The 17,070-nt window shown below is 41.3% G+C and overlaps 1 protein-coding gene across 1 annotated transcript in view; it reads left to right on the top strand.

Annotated features, from left to right (window-relative positions):
• The window catches only part of LOC140737264 (procollagen galactosyltransferase 2-like), a 173,726-nt gene extending 167,358 nt beyond the window's left edge, over positions 1-6,368 (top strand). The window contains exon 12 of the mRNA XM_073063607.1: positions 1,023-6,368. Within this exon, the coding sequence (XP_072919708.1) occupies positions 1,023-1,296 (274 nt within the window). The 3' untranslated portion in view covers positions 1,297-6,368. The remainder of the gene's footprint in view (positions 1-1,022) is intronic.
• Positions 6,369-17,070: the final 10,702 nt, after the last annotated feature.

Genomic DNA, 17,070 nt, shown 5'->3' with positions numbered 1-17,070 from the left:
GGAAAAACTTCTTCACACAGAGAGTGGTGAATCTGTGGAATTCTCTGCCACAGGAAACAGTTGAGGCCAGTTTATTGGCTATACTTAAGAGGAAGTTAGATATGGCCCTTGTGGCTAAAGGGATCAGGGGGTGTGGAGAGAAAGCAGGTACAGGGTTCTGAGTTGGATGATCAGCCATGATCATACTGAATGGCGGTGCAGGCTTGAAGGGCCGAATGGCCTACTCCTGCACCTATTTTCTATGTTTCTATGAGATACTTTTAAAGAATTTCAGATTGTCTAGGGCAGGGGCTCCGAACCTGGGGTCCACAGACCCCTTTCTCAATGGTATTGGTCCATGGCATGAGCAATGTTTGGAACCCCAGGCCACAGAAGGCTAGCTCTTTGATCATGTTCAGACAAAGAAATTGGCTTGACTTTCTCATACGTTTTCCTCATTCACTTTTGTATGGCATTTATCCTATTAAATTATTGGCTTTTTACTCTTGTCACATGCATAAGTATACAGTGAAAAGCTTTTCTTGCATACTGTTCATACAAATCACACAGTGCATTGAGGGAAAAGAAGGTAAAACAATAACAGGATGCAGAAAAAAGTGCAAAAGCTACAGAGGAAGTGCAGCGCAAATAAATATTAAGGTGCAAGATTATGAGGTAGGTTGTGAGATTGAGGATCTGTCTTATGAGGGAACCATTAAGTAGACTTACAACAGCAGGATAGAAGCTGTGCTTGATCCTGGTTGTGTGTGCTTTCAGGCTTTTGTATATTCTGCCTGATGGGAGAGGGGAGAAGAGAAAACGTCCAGGGTGGGTGGGGTCTTTGATTATGTTGGCTGCTTTATCAAGGCAGTGAGAATTATGTACAGAGTCCATTATCCTGAACAGCAAAACAAATCCGGGTTTAAAGTGACACTGATGAGGCTTGGATCTTTGTGTAGTAGACTTATGCCAGTTAGCTTGAGAAAATGAATTGTGCCAAGTATAATTTAGGTAACTGTATTCCTCATTTTTTTTTTACACAGAGAAGATTATAAGAAGTTCTATGAACCTCGTGATTTGAAAGCCTTTTCAGTGGAGCCACTGCTGATTTTCCCGACGCACTACACTGGAGAACCAGGTTATCTCAGTGATACCGAAACCTCAGTAATCTGGGACAATGACGAGATCGCAACAGACTGGAACCGCAAACTCTCCAAAAAAACAAAAGAGCAGGGCGAGATTGGTACTGAAGCTCAGAACACTGAGGCACTGCAGCCCCAATCCCCCATCGGCACAGCCTCTCGAGATGAACTTTGATGCGCCCTTGCACTGGCTGGTTCTGATCAGTGATCAGACCCAACATCTCTCTGTCACACTGTTGTCATTTGGTTAAAGTGCCTTCTGGAAGGCAGCTAAGAAAAATCTAATGTGACAAAATTGACTGAACGCAGTGATACAACAGCAGTTAATTTTAGTGGCTAAATATTAATTAATGTTGAATATGTTGATTATTTTGAAAGTGATTACTTTTTTCCCCATTTTCTCTGTCTTTGCATTGCGTTTCACCTATTACATAATACCCACTACCTTTAAGAAAAGGCTGTTGGGTGTGGAATGTTTGCTGTGTTATCCAAGAGATAGCATGTGTTTCTGCCATTGTGCAACATCATGTTGATATCTGTCCGTAGAGGATACGAATTTATAGTTGCACTCTGGTGTAGGATATGAGCAGTGCTCATCACAGAATGGCTAATTATTCAACTATTGCTAAACTAATAAGGGCTAAATGTTCAAACTGCTGTTATATCAAAGAGCATTTTGGTGCCTCAAATCAATATTCAGAGTAATTCTGCTGGTACGGATTTCCTATAAATGCTACTGTTTATTCAGATGTGTTACTTTAAATAACATATTCGTGTGTGTGTGTGTGTTTGTGTGTGTTCTTATTTATTTTTCCGCTCTTTAGAGGAAAAGCTTGCTTGCAATCTTGCTCTGTTGTGTGGATATCAACTGTCCAAAAGTGTAACCGCATCTTCGTTCTTATTTCTGGCTATCTTCCGAAAACAACCCAAGCTGTTCAGTTTCATTGTATGCCCGGCTGATAAGTGAGGATCAAGGTTCACACTTCCTGACTGGGACATGAGTATCCTCTGATAACCAAAATGATGCCATTTTGTGAAAGCAAACCAAGACATTTGCAGACACTGCAAAACACACAAAATGCTGGAGGAACTCAGCAGGCCAGGCAGGATCTATGGAAGAAAGTACAGTCGACGTTTCAGGCTGAAACTCTTCCACAGGACCAATTTTTCCATAGATGTTGCCTGACCTGCTGAGTTCCTCCAGCATTTTGTGTGTGTTGCTCAGATATCCAGCATCTGCAGATTTTCGCTTGTTTGCGATTTTGCAGGTGCTGGTTTTGTTTTTATTTCAGATTTCCAACATCTGCAAATTTCTTGACTTGCTTTCACTAAATGGCATAATTTTGATTATTAGATAAAAATATAAAAACCCTCACATCTCAGGCCACATCTGTGAAAAGCAAAACAAACTTAATGTTCTAGACCAAAGACCTGAAGTGCTGAGAGCGCAAGAAAATAAAAGCAGGAGTAGGCCATTTATCACCTCAGGCCTCCCCTGCCATTCAGTATAATTATGACAGATACACTCCAGCTCTCATCTCCTTGTCCTCAGTTCCCCAATTTCTAAAAAAAAAATCTACATTGTTCTTGAATTCTTCCCATTGATCTAGCTACTACAAATGTCCGGAGTAAAGAGTTCAAGAGATTTACCACCCTCTGCAAGAAGTTCCTCCTGCCTCAATTTTAAACTGCTATGCCCCCCCCCCCCAATTTTGTACCTATGTCTCCTCATTTGAAATTCTTCCAAAACAGGTTGTCCCCAGTTTACTTATGCACAAATTGTTGACTGAGTGTTTGACAGATCATTAGGATGGATGGGAATGGACTTACCAACTGCTGCAGGCGGGACATGTTCTATCATGTGGGAATGGGGCATTTCCATGGGCCTTCTCTCCACTATCCACCCACCCTCAACTGAGCCACAACAAGCGCTGGCCATAAGACATAGGGGCAGGTTAGGCCGTTTGGTCCATCGGAGGCTGGTTTGAACTGGGCAAAGCTGAGAGCAGACTGGCCAGCTCACTCACTGAGTCAGTGAGGCCAACTTGAAGCCACTCTTCCTGTGCGTGCTCGCTCTCTGAATTGAATTGACTTTATTACTTCCATCCTTCATATACATGAGGAGTAAAAACCTTTACGTCTCTGTCTAAATGTGCAGTGTGCAATTCATAGTAATTTATAATAAATAGTGTGTAAAACAGGACAATCAATATAACAAATAAATACAGCTGTGTCAGCATGAATTAATCAGTCAGGTGGCCTGATGGAAGAAGCTGTCCCGGAGCCTGTTGGTTCTGGCTTTTATGCTGCGGTAACGTTTCCCGGATGGTAGCAGCTGGAACAGTTTGTGGTTGGGGTGACTCAGGTCTCCAATGATCCTTTGGGCCCCTTTTACAGAACCGTCTTTGTAAAAGTCCTGAACAGTGGAAAGTTCACATCTGCAGATGTGCTGGGCTGTCCGCACCACTCTCTGCAGAGCCCTGTGATTGAGGGGAGTACAGTTCCCATTCCAGGCAGTGATGTAGCCCATCAGGATGCTCTCAATGTGGCTCTATAGAAAGTTCTCAGGATTTGGAGGCCCATACCAAACTTCTTCAACTGTCTGAGGTGAAAGGTTGTGCCTTTTTCACCACACAGCTGGTATGTACAGACCACGTGAGATCCTCGGTGATGTCCATGCCAAGGAACTTAAAGCTGTTCACCCTCTCTACCCCAGATCCATTGATGTCAAAAGGGGCTAGCCTGTAAGTGATTCTGTGATCCTCTCCCACACATGGGAGTTTGGGCCATGGACAGTTCTCAGGAACAGAACCTGTCATACACTGGGGACGAACTGTTGTGCAAACACCTCAACTTCTACCCTGTCATGCCCACTCAGGAGTTCATTTGTTTCCATAAGATCACCCTTGTTCTTTTAAACTCCAATGAATACTGATTTCATATCTTTACTGGCCATGGTAGAACAACTCTCTCATCTCAGAACTTAACCCAGTGCATCTTATTTTGGACAGCGTCCAATGCCATTAATATGTATCCATATATAAGGGACCTAAACTGTGCACAGTAATCCTCGTTAGCCTCCCCGATATGGGTAACAATACTTCCAAATTTCTATACTCCAACCCTCTAGCAATGAAGACCAATATACCATTTGCCTTCCAAACCATTTACTGCACCTGCCTGCTAACTTTTGGTGACCGATGCAGAAGATTATTCAGATGGCTGTCTGCCTTCAGATTCCTCCCAATGAATTGTATAACCTCCCTCTTAATCACAATAAATTATTTACAAAAAAGCTCTTACCCATTCACTCGATCTGTTTATATCCTGTTGCAGAATCCAAATACCCTCACCATAAAAAGGCCTCTCACTTATTTGTGTTGATCATCTCATTTAACCATCGGTGCTTTTTATTTTGTGGTGGTATAAGTTTCCGCCAAAGCAATCAAAATGTATACTCTACCCCCTCCTCCAGGCCAATAATATAAATTGAGGACCAAGAACTTATTCTTGGAATACTGCTCTAGCTATGTCCTATCATCCCAAAGAAGGCCAATTTATTCTGTGTTTGTATTCAATATGATAAACAAATTTCAAACTATATTTCTACACTTTCCCTTACAGCAGGAGTATTATATTGAGCATTAGCGTTTTATTGGGCACCATGTCAAATGTCTTCTGCAAATACAAATACACAGCACCTACAATTTCCCCTCCATCAGATCTGCTACTTACATCCTGATTATTCCCTTTCCACAGATGCTGCCTGACTTGTTGAGTGTTTCCAGCATTTTCAGTTTTTATTTAATGCTGTTTAGTGGAACTCGATTATTACCGCAAGTGTCTACAGTGATATAATTTGCTTACATTCAATACTGTTCATAGACCACATGACCTGACTTTGGGAGTAATTTCTGAGAGAAAAAGACTTTCATTTATATGATTCTCATACCTTGGAAACTGAACTATTGTTCTGTCAATCTACTTACAGAAAGTTTTTACAATCAGAAGCTAATAATATACTTTTATTAATGTTGGTTGAGAGATCAATATTGGGCAGGACGTCAGATATTACTCCATGCATTTCTTTGAAATTTTGTCAAGAAGTCATTTATGTGTACCAGGGAGAACAGAAAGGACCATTTGGATATTTCATCTGGATGAGTAGTGCTACATTCCTACAGTACTGCGCTGGATGTCTGTCTAGTAAACAAAAGTTCATAATCTATTTTGATCTCTGATGCTTTTTGTTTTATGCAGCAATATCTATTTCATTCACAAGTTTGTAAAATGTTGTGATAGTATAATGTTCATACAATGTTAACCAAATGGCAGACTAACACTGTTTGGATGTAAGTTCAAGCTCAGTGGAAGTTATATAGGGAGAAACATAAGATCCCCAGCGGCTCACTGTGTCTAATCCTTCAAACATGAAGTCATCTGAACCTTCATATTTTTCTCTGGCCTTACCCTACATCTGAAATCTCTTTCCCTTCCATCCCTGAGCTTTAAACATTCTTGTTAGTGGACACAGTGTTAGGTTGGTAGTCTTCAGCCTCCTTCTTTTGTTGAACCTGATAAATTCTCATTCTCAACCAGGCCTTTGGTCATGCTCCCAATATGGCAAGTAACTTTTTTGTCTATTTAGCATTTCATTTGTCCTTCTTTGCCTAAAGATCCATATAAATGGAAATTTTGATGACATCTTAATTGAGCTTGTTGGAGTATGTCCAGACACCTCTCATAGAGTCACAGAACATGTGCCCACTAAGCCCATGCTGACCATCAAGCACTCATTTACACTAACCCTGCTTTATTCTCACTGCATTCCCAGCAACTCTTCGCAGAATCGCCACCCAATTTACTCATTTACATTCAGGCAGATCACAATAATCAATGACCCTACAATCCCACACATCTTTGGAGTGTGGGAGGAAACCGAACACCCAGGTAAAACCTGTGCGGGACACAGGACACAGGACACAGGCAGCATCGGAGATCAGGATGGAACCCAGGTCAGTGGAGCTGCACGCCTCTGCCAACTTAGAAAATCTGAAACAAGAAACGATCCCAAAGTCACAGACCTCAGAAACTTTTCCTAAAGTAACCAGCCACTGACGATTTTACCTTAAAACAAAGTCTGTTTCTGTGCTGTCATTTCCATTAATGACCAAGGCGATAGTTTAGAATTTCAGGGGTTGAATAAGACTGTAATTGGTAAATTTAATAAACTTTGATCAGTTTGCACTCTTAGTATACTGTATTTATGTTTGCATTAACATTACACCAAAGCAGCTTCAATTTTGATGCAGAATCACACCATTCGTTGGATGTACTTTTTTCCATAGATGGTGTGTGTGTGTTTGTGTGTGTGTGTGTGTGTGTGTGTGTGTGTGTGTGTGTGTGTGTGTGTGTGTGTGTGTGTGTGTGTGTGTGTGTGTGTGTGTGTGTGTGTGTGTGTGTGTGTGTGTGGCTTCAATTTCCAGCATCTGCAGATTATCTCTTGTTTTTGCATTTTTATTGATTTGACTTCATTTCTGAGGTGTGTTTTAACTGAGCCCATACATGCGTGATGACTGTGAAGTGAAGCTCAATGTGTGCAATGTATTAAGTGATCAAAAAGTAATGGACCAGGAAGTATAACAGTGGGAGTTATCCATTCGTATCTTGTACTGTTTCTCACTCAGGTAGAAAACAAGTTGTCTCGTTATGTACTATTGCTTTGACAGCTCCACACAGCCACCAAAAACTGTGTAAGACACAGCTGAGGTAACTTGCTGTTGTTCTTCTCAAAAGTAAATTTATTTTCAAAGTACATATACATCACCATATAAAACACTGAGATTCATTTTCTTGTGGGCATATTCAATAAATCCATGATTGAATCATAATCACAATAGAATCAATGAAAGACCACACCAAGCTGGGTGTTTAACCACTGTGCATATACAAAAGAAAAAAAGAAATACTAATAATAAGTAGATAAGCAAAACATATTGAAAACATGAGATGAAGCGTCCTTGAAAGTATGTCCATAGGTTCTGGGAACATTTCAATGATGAAGTTATCTTCTTTGGTTCAAGAGCCTGATGGGTTAGGGGTAACAGCTACACCTGAACCTGGTGGGGTTAGTCCTGAGGCTCCTGTACTTTCTTCCTGATGGCAGCAGTGGGAAGAGGGCATGTCCTGGGTGGTGGGGGACCACGATGATGGATGCTGCTTTCCTGCAACAGCATTTCGTATAGATGTGCTCAGCGGTGGGGAGGGCTTTAGCAATGATGAACTGGGCAGTATCCACTTCTTTTAGTAGGATTTTCCATTCAAGGAGAGTGGTGTTTCTATACCAGGCTGTGATGTAGCCAGTCAATATACACACCTCTCTGGAAGTTTGTCAAAGTTTTAGTTGTTATTCCAAAATCTTCACAAACTCCAAAGCAAGTAGAGGCACTCCCGTGCTTTCTTTGTAATTGCACCTACTGTATGAGCTGGTCCCTGAACAGGTCCTCCAAAATAATAACACTGAGGAATTTAAAGTTGCTGACCCTCTCCTCCTCTGATCTTCCAATAAGGACTAGCTCATGAGCCTCTGGTTTCCTCGTCCTGAAGTCTCATGTCCCTGGGCCCTTCACAGACTGGCTGAAAGCAGGGCCCCATAAAAGGCTTTTTAATGTGCATTAAAATTATGAAGATTTATAAGGATATTACAGTCCTGGAATGCCCAGCTAAAAGGAGCAATTAGATAAGGAGGGACTTTTTCCCCCCTGGAACATTGGAAACTGAGGAGAGACATAATAAAAGTTTATAAAATCCTGAGGCACACAGTTAAAGTGAATAACCAAAGTCTTTTCTTTGAGGTAGGAGGAGTCCAAATTACAAAGTGAGAGTGGAAATATTTATCTGGAACCTAAACGGTAACTTTTTCATACACAGGAGTCAAAACATAGGTAATGCATTGCCAGAGGAAGTGGTAGAGGCTGGTATCGTTGAATCTTCTGGAGAGGGTTCAAAAGGGGTTCACAAGAATGATTCCAAGATTGAACGGCTTGTAATATGAAGAGCATTTGATAGCTCTGGGCCTGTATTCACTGGAATTCAGAAGAATAGTGGTTGACCTCATTGAAACCTATGGAGTAGTGAAAGGCCTTGATAGAGTGGATGTGGAGAGGATGTTTCCTATGGTGGGAGGGTCTAAGACCAGAGGACACAGCCTCAGAATAGAAGGATGTCCTTCTAGAAGAATAAAAGGAGGAATTTCTTTAGCCAGAGGATGGTGAATGTGTGGAATTCATTGCCATAGGTGGGCTGGGGAGACCAAATCTTTATGTATTTTTACAGAAGAGGTTGATAGATTCTTAACTGGTCTGGGCATGAAGGGATACAGGGTGAAGGCAGGAGATTGGGACTGAGAGGAAAAATGGATTAGCCATGATGAAATGGCAGACGAGACTCAATGGGCCAAATGGCCTAATTCTGCTCCTATATCTTATAGTCTTAGGTCTTATAATTACAATATTTAAAAAACATTTGGATAGGTACATAGAAATGGTTTAGAGGGATACAGGCCAAATGCAGGCAAAAGGTTAGCATGGACAAGGGGCCAAAGGGTCTAATTGTATTCACAGTTCCATGTTTCCCTGCTTATAGACGTTCCTGAATATTGCAATAAAGCAAGAGGAAGAGAGTCACTTATGCAACAAAAACCCCCATTCTAGTAACATCTCTAATGCAGAAATATGTACTTGTATTCTACTTAAAAAGCCAAACCTTGATAAAGAGCTTCTAGCTAACTACTGTCTATATCAATTCTTCCCTTCTTGGGCAAGTTTCAGTCAGGTTTTAGAGCAAACCACAGCACGGAAATGGCCCTTACCAAGATTGTTAGTGACATTAGGCACAGCAGGGTCTCAGCCCTAATTCTCCTGGAACTAAGTGATGCTTTTGACACAATTGACCACAAAGTTGTCCTAGATCACCTTAAGAACTGGGTTGGCCTCTCTGGTAGTGCCCTTAACTGATTTTGCTCATAGATCTTGAAGAGAAATTTTTTTTGTCTATTGTGCAGACCAATTTCTAAGAGGTAACAAAATACCTTTTGGTATTGCTCAGGGAAGCTATTCTTGGTTCCCTTCTCTTCTTGTACATGCTCCCCCTAAGAGATAACATTAGAGAGCATAAACATGATGTCCACAGTTATGTAGATGATATACAACATACATCTTGGTTGAGCCTGATGATAACACCCTATCTTCTCTGACTTTTGGTATGGCTGCAATAAACACATGGATGAGCAATAATTTTCTAAAACTAAATGAAGATTCGTTGGTTGGTTCGGTAGTCAAAAGAGAAAAAATTCTTGATAAACTTGGGAATTTAGCTCCCAGTATAAAATGAGAAATAACAGGCCTAGGTGTTATCCTTGATTTAGATTTGAATTTTAACTCCCACATAAAGCAAGAAACTAGAACATCATTTCCATACTTTAGAAATATTGCAAAGGTACATCCATTTCTGTCAGGTAATGATTTTGAAAAACTAATTCATGCCTTTGTATCAAATAGACTAGATTACTGCAATCATGTTTCATTGGTCTTCCAATGCAATCTGTTGACAAACTTCAACTCATTCAGAACATCGCTGCTAGACTTCTAACTAAAAGCAGGATAATGTAGCATAGCACTCCCATCCTGGCTACTCTGCATTGGCTTCCTGTAACTTTTAGAACTGCAGGCCAGGCAGCATCTATAGGGAGAAGCGCTGTCGACGTTTTGGCCGAGGCCCTTCGTCAGGACTAACTGAAAGGAAAGATAGTAAGAGATTTGAAAGAAGTTGGGGGGAGGGGGAAATGCAAAATGATAGGAGAAGACCGGAGGGGGTGGAATGAAGCTGAGAGCCGGAAAGGTGATTGGCGAAAGTGATACAGAGCTGGAGAAGGGAAAGGATCATGGGACGGGAGGGCTCGGGAGAAAGAAAGGAGGGGGGAGCACCAGAGGGAGATGGAGAACAGGCAGAGTGATGGGCAGAGAGAGAGGGAAAACAAAACAAACAACTAAATATTGTCAGGGATGAGGTAAGAAGGGGAGGAGGGGCATTAACAGAAGTTAGAGAAGTCAATGTTCATGCCATCAGGTTGGAGGCTACCCAGCCGGTATATAAGGTGTTGTTCCTCCAACCTGAGTGTGGCTTCATCTTGACAGTAGAGGAGGCCATGGATAGACATATCAGAATGGGAATGGGACATGGAATTAAAATGTGTGGCCACTGGGAGATCCTGCTCTCTCTGGTGGACCGAGCGTAGGTGTTCAGCGAAACAGTCTCCCAGTCTGTGTTGAGTCTCACCAATATATAAAAGACCACACCAGGAGCACCGGATGCAGTAGACTTTTATATTTCTTTTATGTCGAAATGTTGACAGTGCTTCTCCTTATAGATACATTCTGAAGATATTGGAAATCCAAAGCAACACACACAAAATGCTAGAGAAGCTCAACAAGTTTTCAATCTTGTTTTTAAAGCTCCCAATAGGCTGGGAATGGATTACATCACAGAATCACTTTCATTTTATAACCCTGCTAGAGCTTTCAGGTCCTCTTCCGCCCATATGTTAAATTTATAAAACCTTCCTCAAAAGATAATTGGCAAATCAGCTTTTTTGAGCTATGATCCTAAACTGTGCAACTCAATACCTAAAACTATAAGATTCTGCATCCTTTTAATTGCCAGCTCAAAACCTATTTATTTAATCTTGCTTGTAACTTACATCTTTTTCTCTTTTATTTTCATGTTTGCACTTTATTCCATTGTAAAGCACTTTGAACTACATAATTTTCATGTAAAGTGTTCTATAATTAAGTTATTATTATTATTATTATTATTATTATTATTATTATTATTATGTTTCTGAAGCACATCACCTGGAAATACGAAGAGAACTTCTTCGGGATAAGGAAAATAAAAGATCGGTACAAATAAACTAAACATAATTTATGCAACTATTCTAATGCCTAATTGCAATGATAGACGAACAAACCAATATAGTTATTCGCACCTTGTTGATATGAATTTTTTTCACTTCACTTCTGGGATCTAGGCATCATTGGCACAGCCAGCATTTATTACCTAAATTTATTTGCCTTTGAAAAGATGGTGCCTAGCTGCTTCCTTCCTGTGAAGGTACTCCCACCGTGTTGACTAGGAATTGGATAATATGGGACCACATTTTCTGGGTTGTACAATTCAGATTTAGTGACTTAGTGGAAGTTTTGATTCTAATTGAAGCAAAGGCCAAGTTTCATGGTTTTCCTTCAGGAATTACTCTGTACATATCACCGTGGAGGCAACTTATGAAGAAACATTACTCAAAATTAATTAAAGGACACCTGCCCATGGATATCAATACTGTTAAGACACTCTGTATAGTCTACTTAGTATAACTGCTTCTGCTAGGTCCATCAATCTCCGACCTTGCTCAGTGAGTTGTGGTTCCAAAGTTCTCAAAAATCAATTTCTCAAACCTACCCATCAGTAAGCCAAGTCTTTCCATTACCATCTCCTATTGATCAATTGACCATTAATAATCAATCTATAGACCTTCTACTTCTCATCTGCAACTATCTCTTATTACCAGTCTCCAGTGGCTGACCCTGCTCACATTCATGAATTCTCGACACTCTGACTCTTAATTCTCCAACTGTTGACCGATTCCTGACCTTCATTGATCATCAAGTTACTCAGCCACAAAGCTCCCCCACTCACCTCTACATCCCGTTTCAGCTGCTGACAATGCCCACCATCTCCCCTGACCCCTTCTGCAGTACTATGCAGAAGTCTTAGACACAGACATTATATATAGCTAGGGTGCCTAAGACTTTTGCACAGCACTGTATTTGTCAACGTGGGGTGGAGAGTGAGTTTGTAAATCTAGTGGGAGCAAAGGATGTTGGGAATGGCGAGAATGGAGCACCATATGAGGGGTGTGGGACAGGTGGTGGAGAAGGAGTACTAGAGGTGGGGTGGCATGGGTGCAGACATAAGCAGTCCTGAGACACCAGGGTAGGTAATGTGATTCCAAACAATGAGTTTATTGGTCATAACAAAATATCTCTCTGGTGCTTCCTGCTCCCTCGCCTCTCCCTTCCTCTTTTCCCAACCAAGATTGCCCTCTCCCTGCCCCCTTCCCACTCTCAGTTCACGATAGGGACGCATATCAGAATCATGTTTGTCCTTGCTGAAGGGTCTCAGCCCAAAACATCGACTGTACTCTTTTCCATAGATGCTGCCTGGCCTGCTGAGTTCTCCAGCATTTTGTGTGTGTTGCTCAGGATTATCATCACTCACATATGCCATGATTTTTTTTTGTGGCAGCAATACAGCAATGATCCCATCCATCCCTCCTTTTCATCAGTCCTTACCTGCTGACCCTCCCCCCCATCATCCATTTCCTCCCTCTCTGTCTGCCCCTTGCGCAAATCCGGACCCCCTTTGATTATTAATCTCCGCCCATCTCCCAACGCCATCTAACTATCAATCCAGGATTGTCAGCTGCTCTGCTGATCCTTCTCCACAGACTACTTTCTAAAATTCCCTGGCAACCCCACCCACTCTCCTTCACTCCCCCCACTATTTATCCTGCCATTCAGATGAACTAATGTTGGGGTTAGTGAAGGAAGGATCTTTAATTATCTAGGTCCTGTACAGTAGGGCATAATGCATTGAGCCTTGTATGATGCAGACCATTATCTGCCCATGGATAGGATTTGATTCCTCAACCTCTGTATTGTTATTACCAAGCAATTGGGCTATGGCCTTTTAAATACCTAATTAATTATCACTGCCTTAAATAATGTGCATCACAATTTTGTCCTATTTTATTTGTTTTAATTGTGTTTGGTTTGGTTTGAATATTGAGATAGATGTAGCCCTTTAAGTAATCCATGGGTTAATAATGCTCCTCGGGGAACAATTATTGAGTTAACATGTTAAACTCCTGGTGGTGCACTGATGTGGCAGTTTTGTTGAACTTGTAATCCCCTGATCTTGAACACCGAACCGTCAAACTCCATTCATTCTATTTACTAGGGAGTTTCCTCCATAACCCTGACTGCAGTTTACATTCCACCAGCAGCCGACAATAATCAACCGCTTGAGATACTGCATGATGCTGTCTTTCAAATCGTAGCTGGGGACTTCAATCAGGCTTGTTTGCCAATTATCATCAGCATAAAACCTGGAGCATCAGAGATCCCAACACATCAGATCACCAGATGTACTCAATGCCTTCTGTGCTTGCTTTGACCACCAGAACAGGGAGGAACCATCGCACACCCCCATATTTCCCGATGATCCTTTGGTCTCAGTATCTGAAGATGAAGCGTGGGCTGCCCTCAAGAGAGTGAATCCATGAAAAGCATCCAGTCCGGATGGAGTACCTGGCTGAGTACTGAAGACTTGTGCTGACCAACTGGTTGGTATATGATAGATAGATAGATAGATACTTTATTCATCCCCATGGGGAAATTCAACTTTTTTTTTCCAATGTCACAGATATCTTCAATTTCTTGCACTGGCAGCATGTGGTACTCTCCTGCTTCAATCGTACCTGTGCCCAAGAAGAGCTCTTTATCGATTACAGCTCAGCATTTAGCACCATCACCCCCTCAACTTGTGCCTCAATACCCCCTTGCGCAATTGGATCCTGGATTTTCTTACTTGCAGACCCCAGTCAGTTCGGATTGGCAAAAACATCTCCTCCACAATCTCCATTAGCACAGGAGCACCACAGGGATGTGCACTTAGCCCCTTGCTCTACTCACTTTACACCTATGGCTGTGTGGCTAAGTACAGCTCCAACACCATATAAAGTTTGCTGATGTGGGCTGTATCAAAGGGGGTGATAAATTAGCATACAGGAGGGATATTGAAAACTGAGTGGTGTAATAACAACAACCTCTCACTCAATGTCAATAAGACCAAGGAACTGATTGTAAACTTCAGAAAAGGGAAACCAGGGGTCGATAAGCCAGTAATCATCAGAGGATCAGAGGTGGAAAGGGTCAGTAACTTTAAGTTCTTGGAATTCACTATCTCAGAGGACCTGTCCTAGATCCATCATATAAATATTATTGCAATGAAAGCACTACAGCACCTCGCCTTCCTCAGGATTCTGCAGAGGTTCGGCATGTCATCGAAACTTCTCTAGATGTGTGGTGGATAGTGTGCTGTCTGGCTGCATTATGGCCTGGCATGGGAACTCAACACCTTTGAGTGGAAAATCCTACAAAAGGTAGCGCATTCAGCCCAGTACATCATGGGTAAAACCCTCACAACCATTGGGCACATCTACATGAAATATTGCCGTAGTAAAGCAGCATCCATTATCAAAGATCCTCACCACCCAGGCCATATTCTTTTCCCGTGCTGCTATCAGGCAGAAGGTACAGGAGCCTCAGGACTTGCACCATCAGGTTCAAGAACAGTTACTACCCCTCAATCATCAGGTTCTTGAACAAAAGGGGATAGCTATATTCATTTAAGGACTCCGTTATATTGTTATTTCATGCTTGTTATTTATTGCTATTTATTTATACCTGTATTTGCACAGTTTGCAGTTTATAGTTCTTAATGTTTACAGTTACTGTTCTATAGATTTGCTAAGTATGCCCACAGAAAAAGAATTTCAGGGTTGTATGTGGTGACACATATCTACTCTGATAATAAATTTTACTTTGAAATTTGACTTTGAATCAGAGGTTCATGAGCCACTCGTTATTTGGTGATCAGAGGTGGAGAGTGCCAGCAAATTTAATTCCTTGCTGTTCACGTTTCAGAGGACCAGTCCAGGGGCCAGCACGTAAGCGTAGTTATGAAGAAGGCATGGCAGCACCTCTACTTCCTTAGAAGTTTGTGAAGATTTGGCATGACATCTAGAAATTTGACAAACTTCGATGGTGGTTTGGTGGAAAGTACAAAAGTTTGTATATTGGCTAGTTGCATCACAGCCTGGTATGGAAACACAAATGCCCTTGAATGGAAAATCCTGCATAAAGTAGTGGATGCAGATCTGTCCATCACAGGTAAAGTTCTCTCCAGCATTGAGCACATCTACATGGAGTAAAGCAGCATCAATCAGCAGTAGCCCCCACCACCCAGGTTATGTTCTTTTCTTGCTTCTGCCATCAGGAAGAAGGTACAGAAGCCTCAGGACTCTCACCATCAGGCTCTTGAGCCAGTGGGGATACCTTCACTTGTCCCAGTACCGAACTGTTCCCACAATCTATGGACTCCCTTTCAAGGACGTTTCATCTCCTGCCCTTGATATTTTATTATTTTTTTTCTTTTATATGTGCACAGTTTTCTGTTTGTCTGTCCTGTTAGGTATGGTCTTTCATTGTCTCTATTATGGTTCTTTGATATACTGAGTATGCCCACAAGGAATCAAATCTCAGGGTTGTATATGATGACATACATGTACTTTGATCATAAATTTACATTCAACTTTGAACTGCTGGTGCTTTAATTAAAGAAAAAGATTTGTACTGATAAAGTGTCTTTCACTATATCAGGAAATCCTTGCAAATGTGATACAGGAACAGTTTTAATGTTGCAAGCACAGCAAGTTCATCCAACAGCAACATTATAATAACTAGTAAATCTGTTGGAAATAAGTCAGAAAAAATGTGTAGGTTGGGTAGTTGATGGCTGGGTTGAGTTGTTCTCTGATTTTGGCAATCCATTTGCAAACGTTTTGTCACCATGTGACATCAGAGAATAACTCAACTCAACCAGTAAATCTGTTCTTATGTTGTTGGTTGAGTGCTAATTATTGGCCAGAAGGCCAGGTGAGTTCTCTCACTTATTCAAAATACTGCTGTGAATTTTCATTATATTATTCATGTGGGCATGAACACTGCTGGTCATGTAGAGAAAAGCAGGTGCATTTCATTTCAGAAAAAAAAGAAACAGCTTCATTAGCTTTGGTTATGTAGGGCCTCAGCTGATGATGCTGTTGTAATATCCATTAATAGTGTCCCTATTGGAATCAAGATCCATCATCTGCAATGATTTATTATTTTCCATTGATGCGTTACACTTGTGTTCATTGATAGTCCCATCCACTGAGGGATCATTGTTCCCTGTGCTTCTGCATGTTTCTACCAGCTTAAAATTGTACGGCAATTTTATCTATCTACAAAATCGTTCACACACATAGCACCCTCTTAAAAAATGCCAGGCAAGATTTGGCAATGAACCACATGAAGAGATGTTAGGCTGGGTGACTTTAGCTTAGTTAAAGAGGAACAACTTAAAGGAAAAAAGAGTGGTGAAATTTTAATGGGAGTTTCAGGATTGAAAGTCTGGAGAGTTCAGGCAAATGGTAAAGCAAAGAAAACCAGAAAGTGTGAAGGGCAAGATTTGGAGAGCCACAATGGCCAGTTAACAGTACGAACAGAAAGAGCTCATTCTCAAATACACTCAATGGCCACTTTATTAGGTACACTTATACACTTGTTCATCAATGAAAATATTTAATCAGCCAATCAAGTGGCACCAACAAAGAATCGGAAGAATGGCCAGACTGGTTCAAGCTGATGGGAAATCAAAGGTAACCCAAATAAACATGCATCATCACAGGGGTGTGCAGAGGAGCATCCCTGACTGTGCAGCATGTCCAAGATTGAAGTGGAAGGGCTACAGCAGCAGAAAACCATGAGCATACACTCGGTACAAGAGGTACCTAATAAAGTGGCCACTGAGTGAAGATCAGTGAATTATACTTACTAGATTTTTGGATTAATCAATATAGCATTAATATAACACCCAATTTCAATGTAGTGTTACTCATTGATTACCAATACAGAAAACAAGTTCCAACAGTGGTTTCCTCAAATTCCACTCTCTATGATGTTCCACAGCAAACACTTGAGTTGTGAGCATATCCACTGTAAATGGTTGT

The sequence above is a fragment of the Hemitrygon akajei genome, chromosome 12 (genome assembly GCF_048418815.1).
Source record: "Hemitrygon akajei chromosome 12, sHemAka1.3, whole genome shotgun sequence".
In the NCBI taxonomy this organism is placed as follows: Eukaryota; Metazoa; Chordata; class Chondrichthyes; order Myliobatiformes; family Dasyatidae; genus Hemitrygon; species Hemitrygon akajei.
This window is presented reverse-complemented; position numbering and strand designations above follow the sequence as displayed.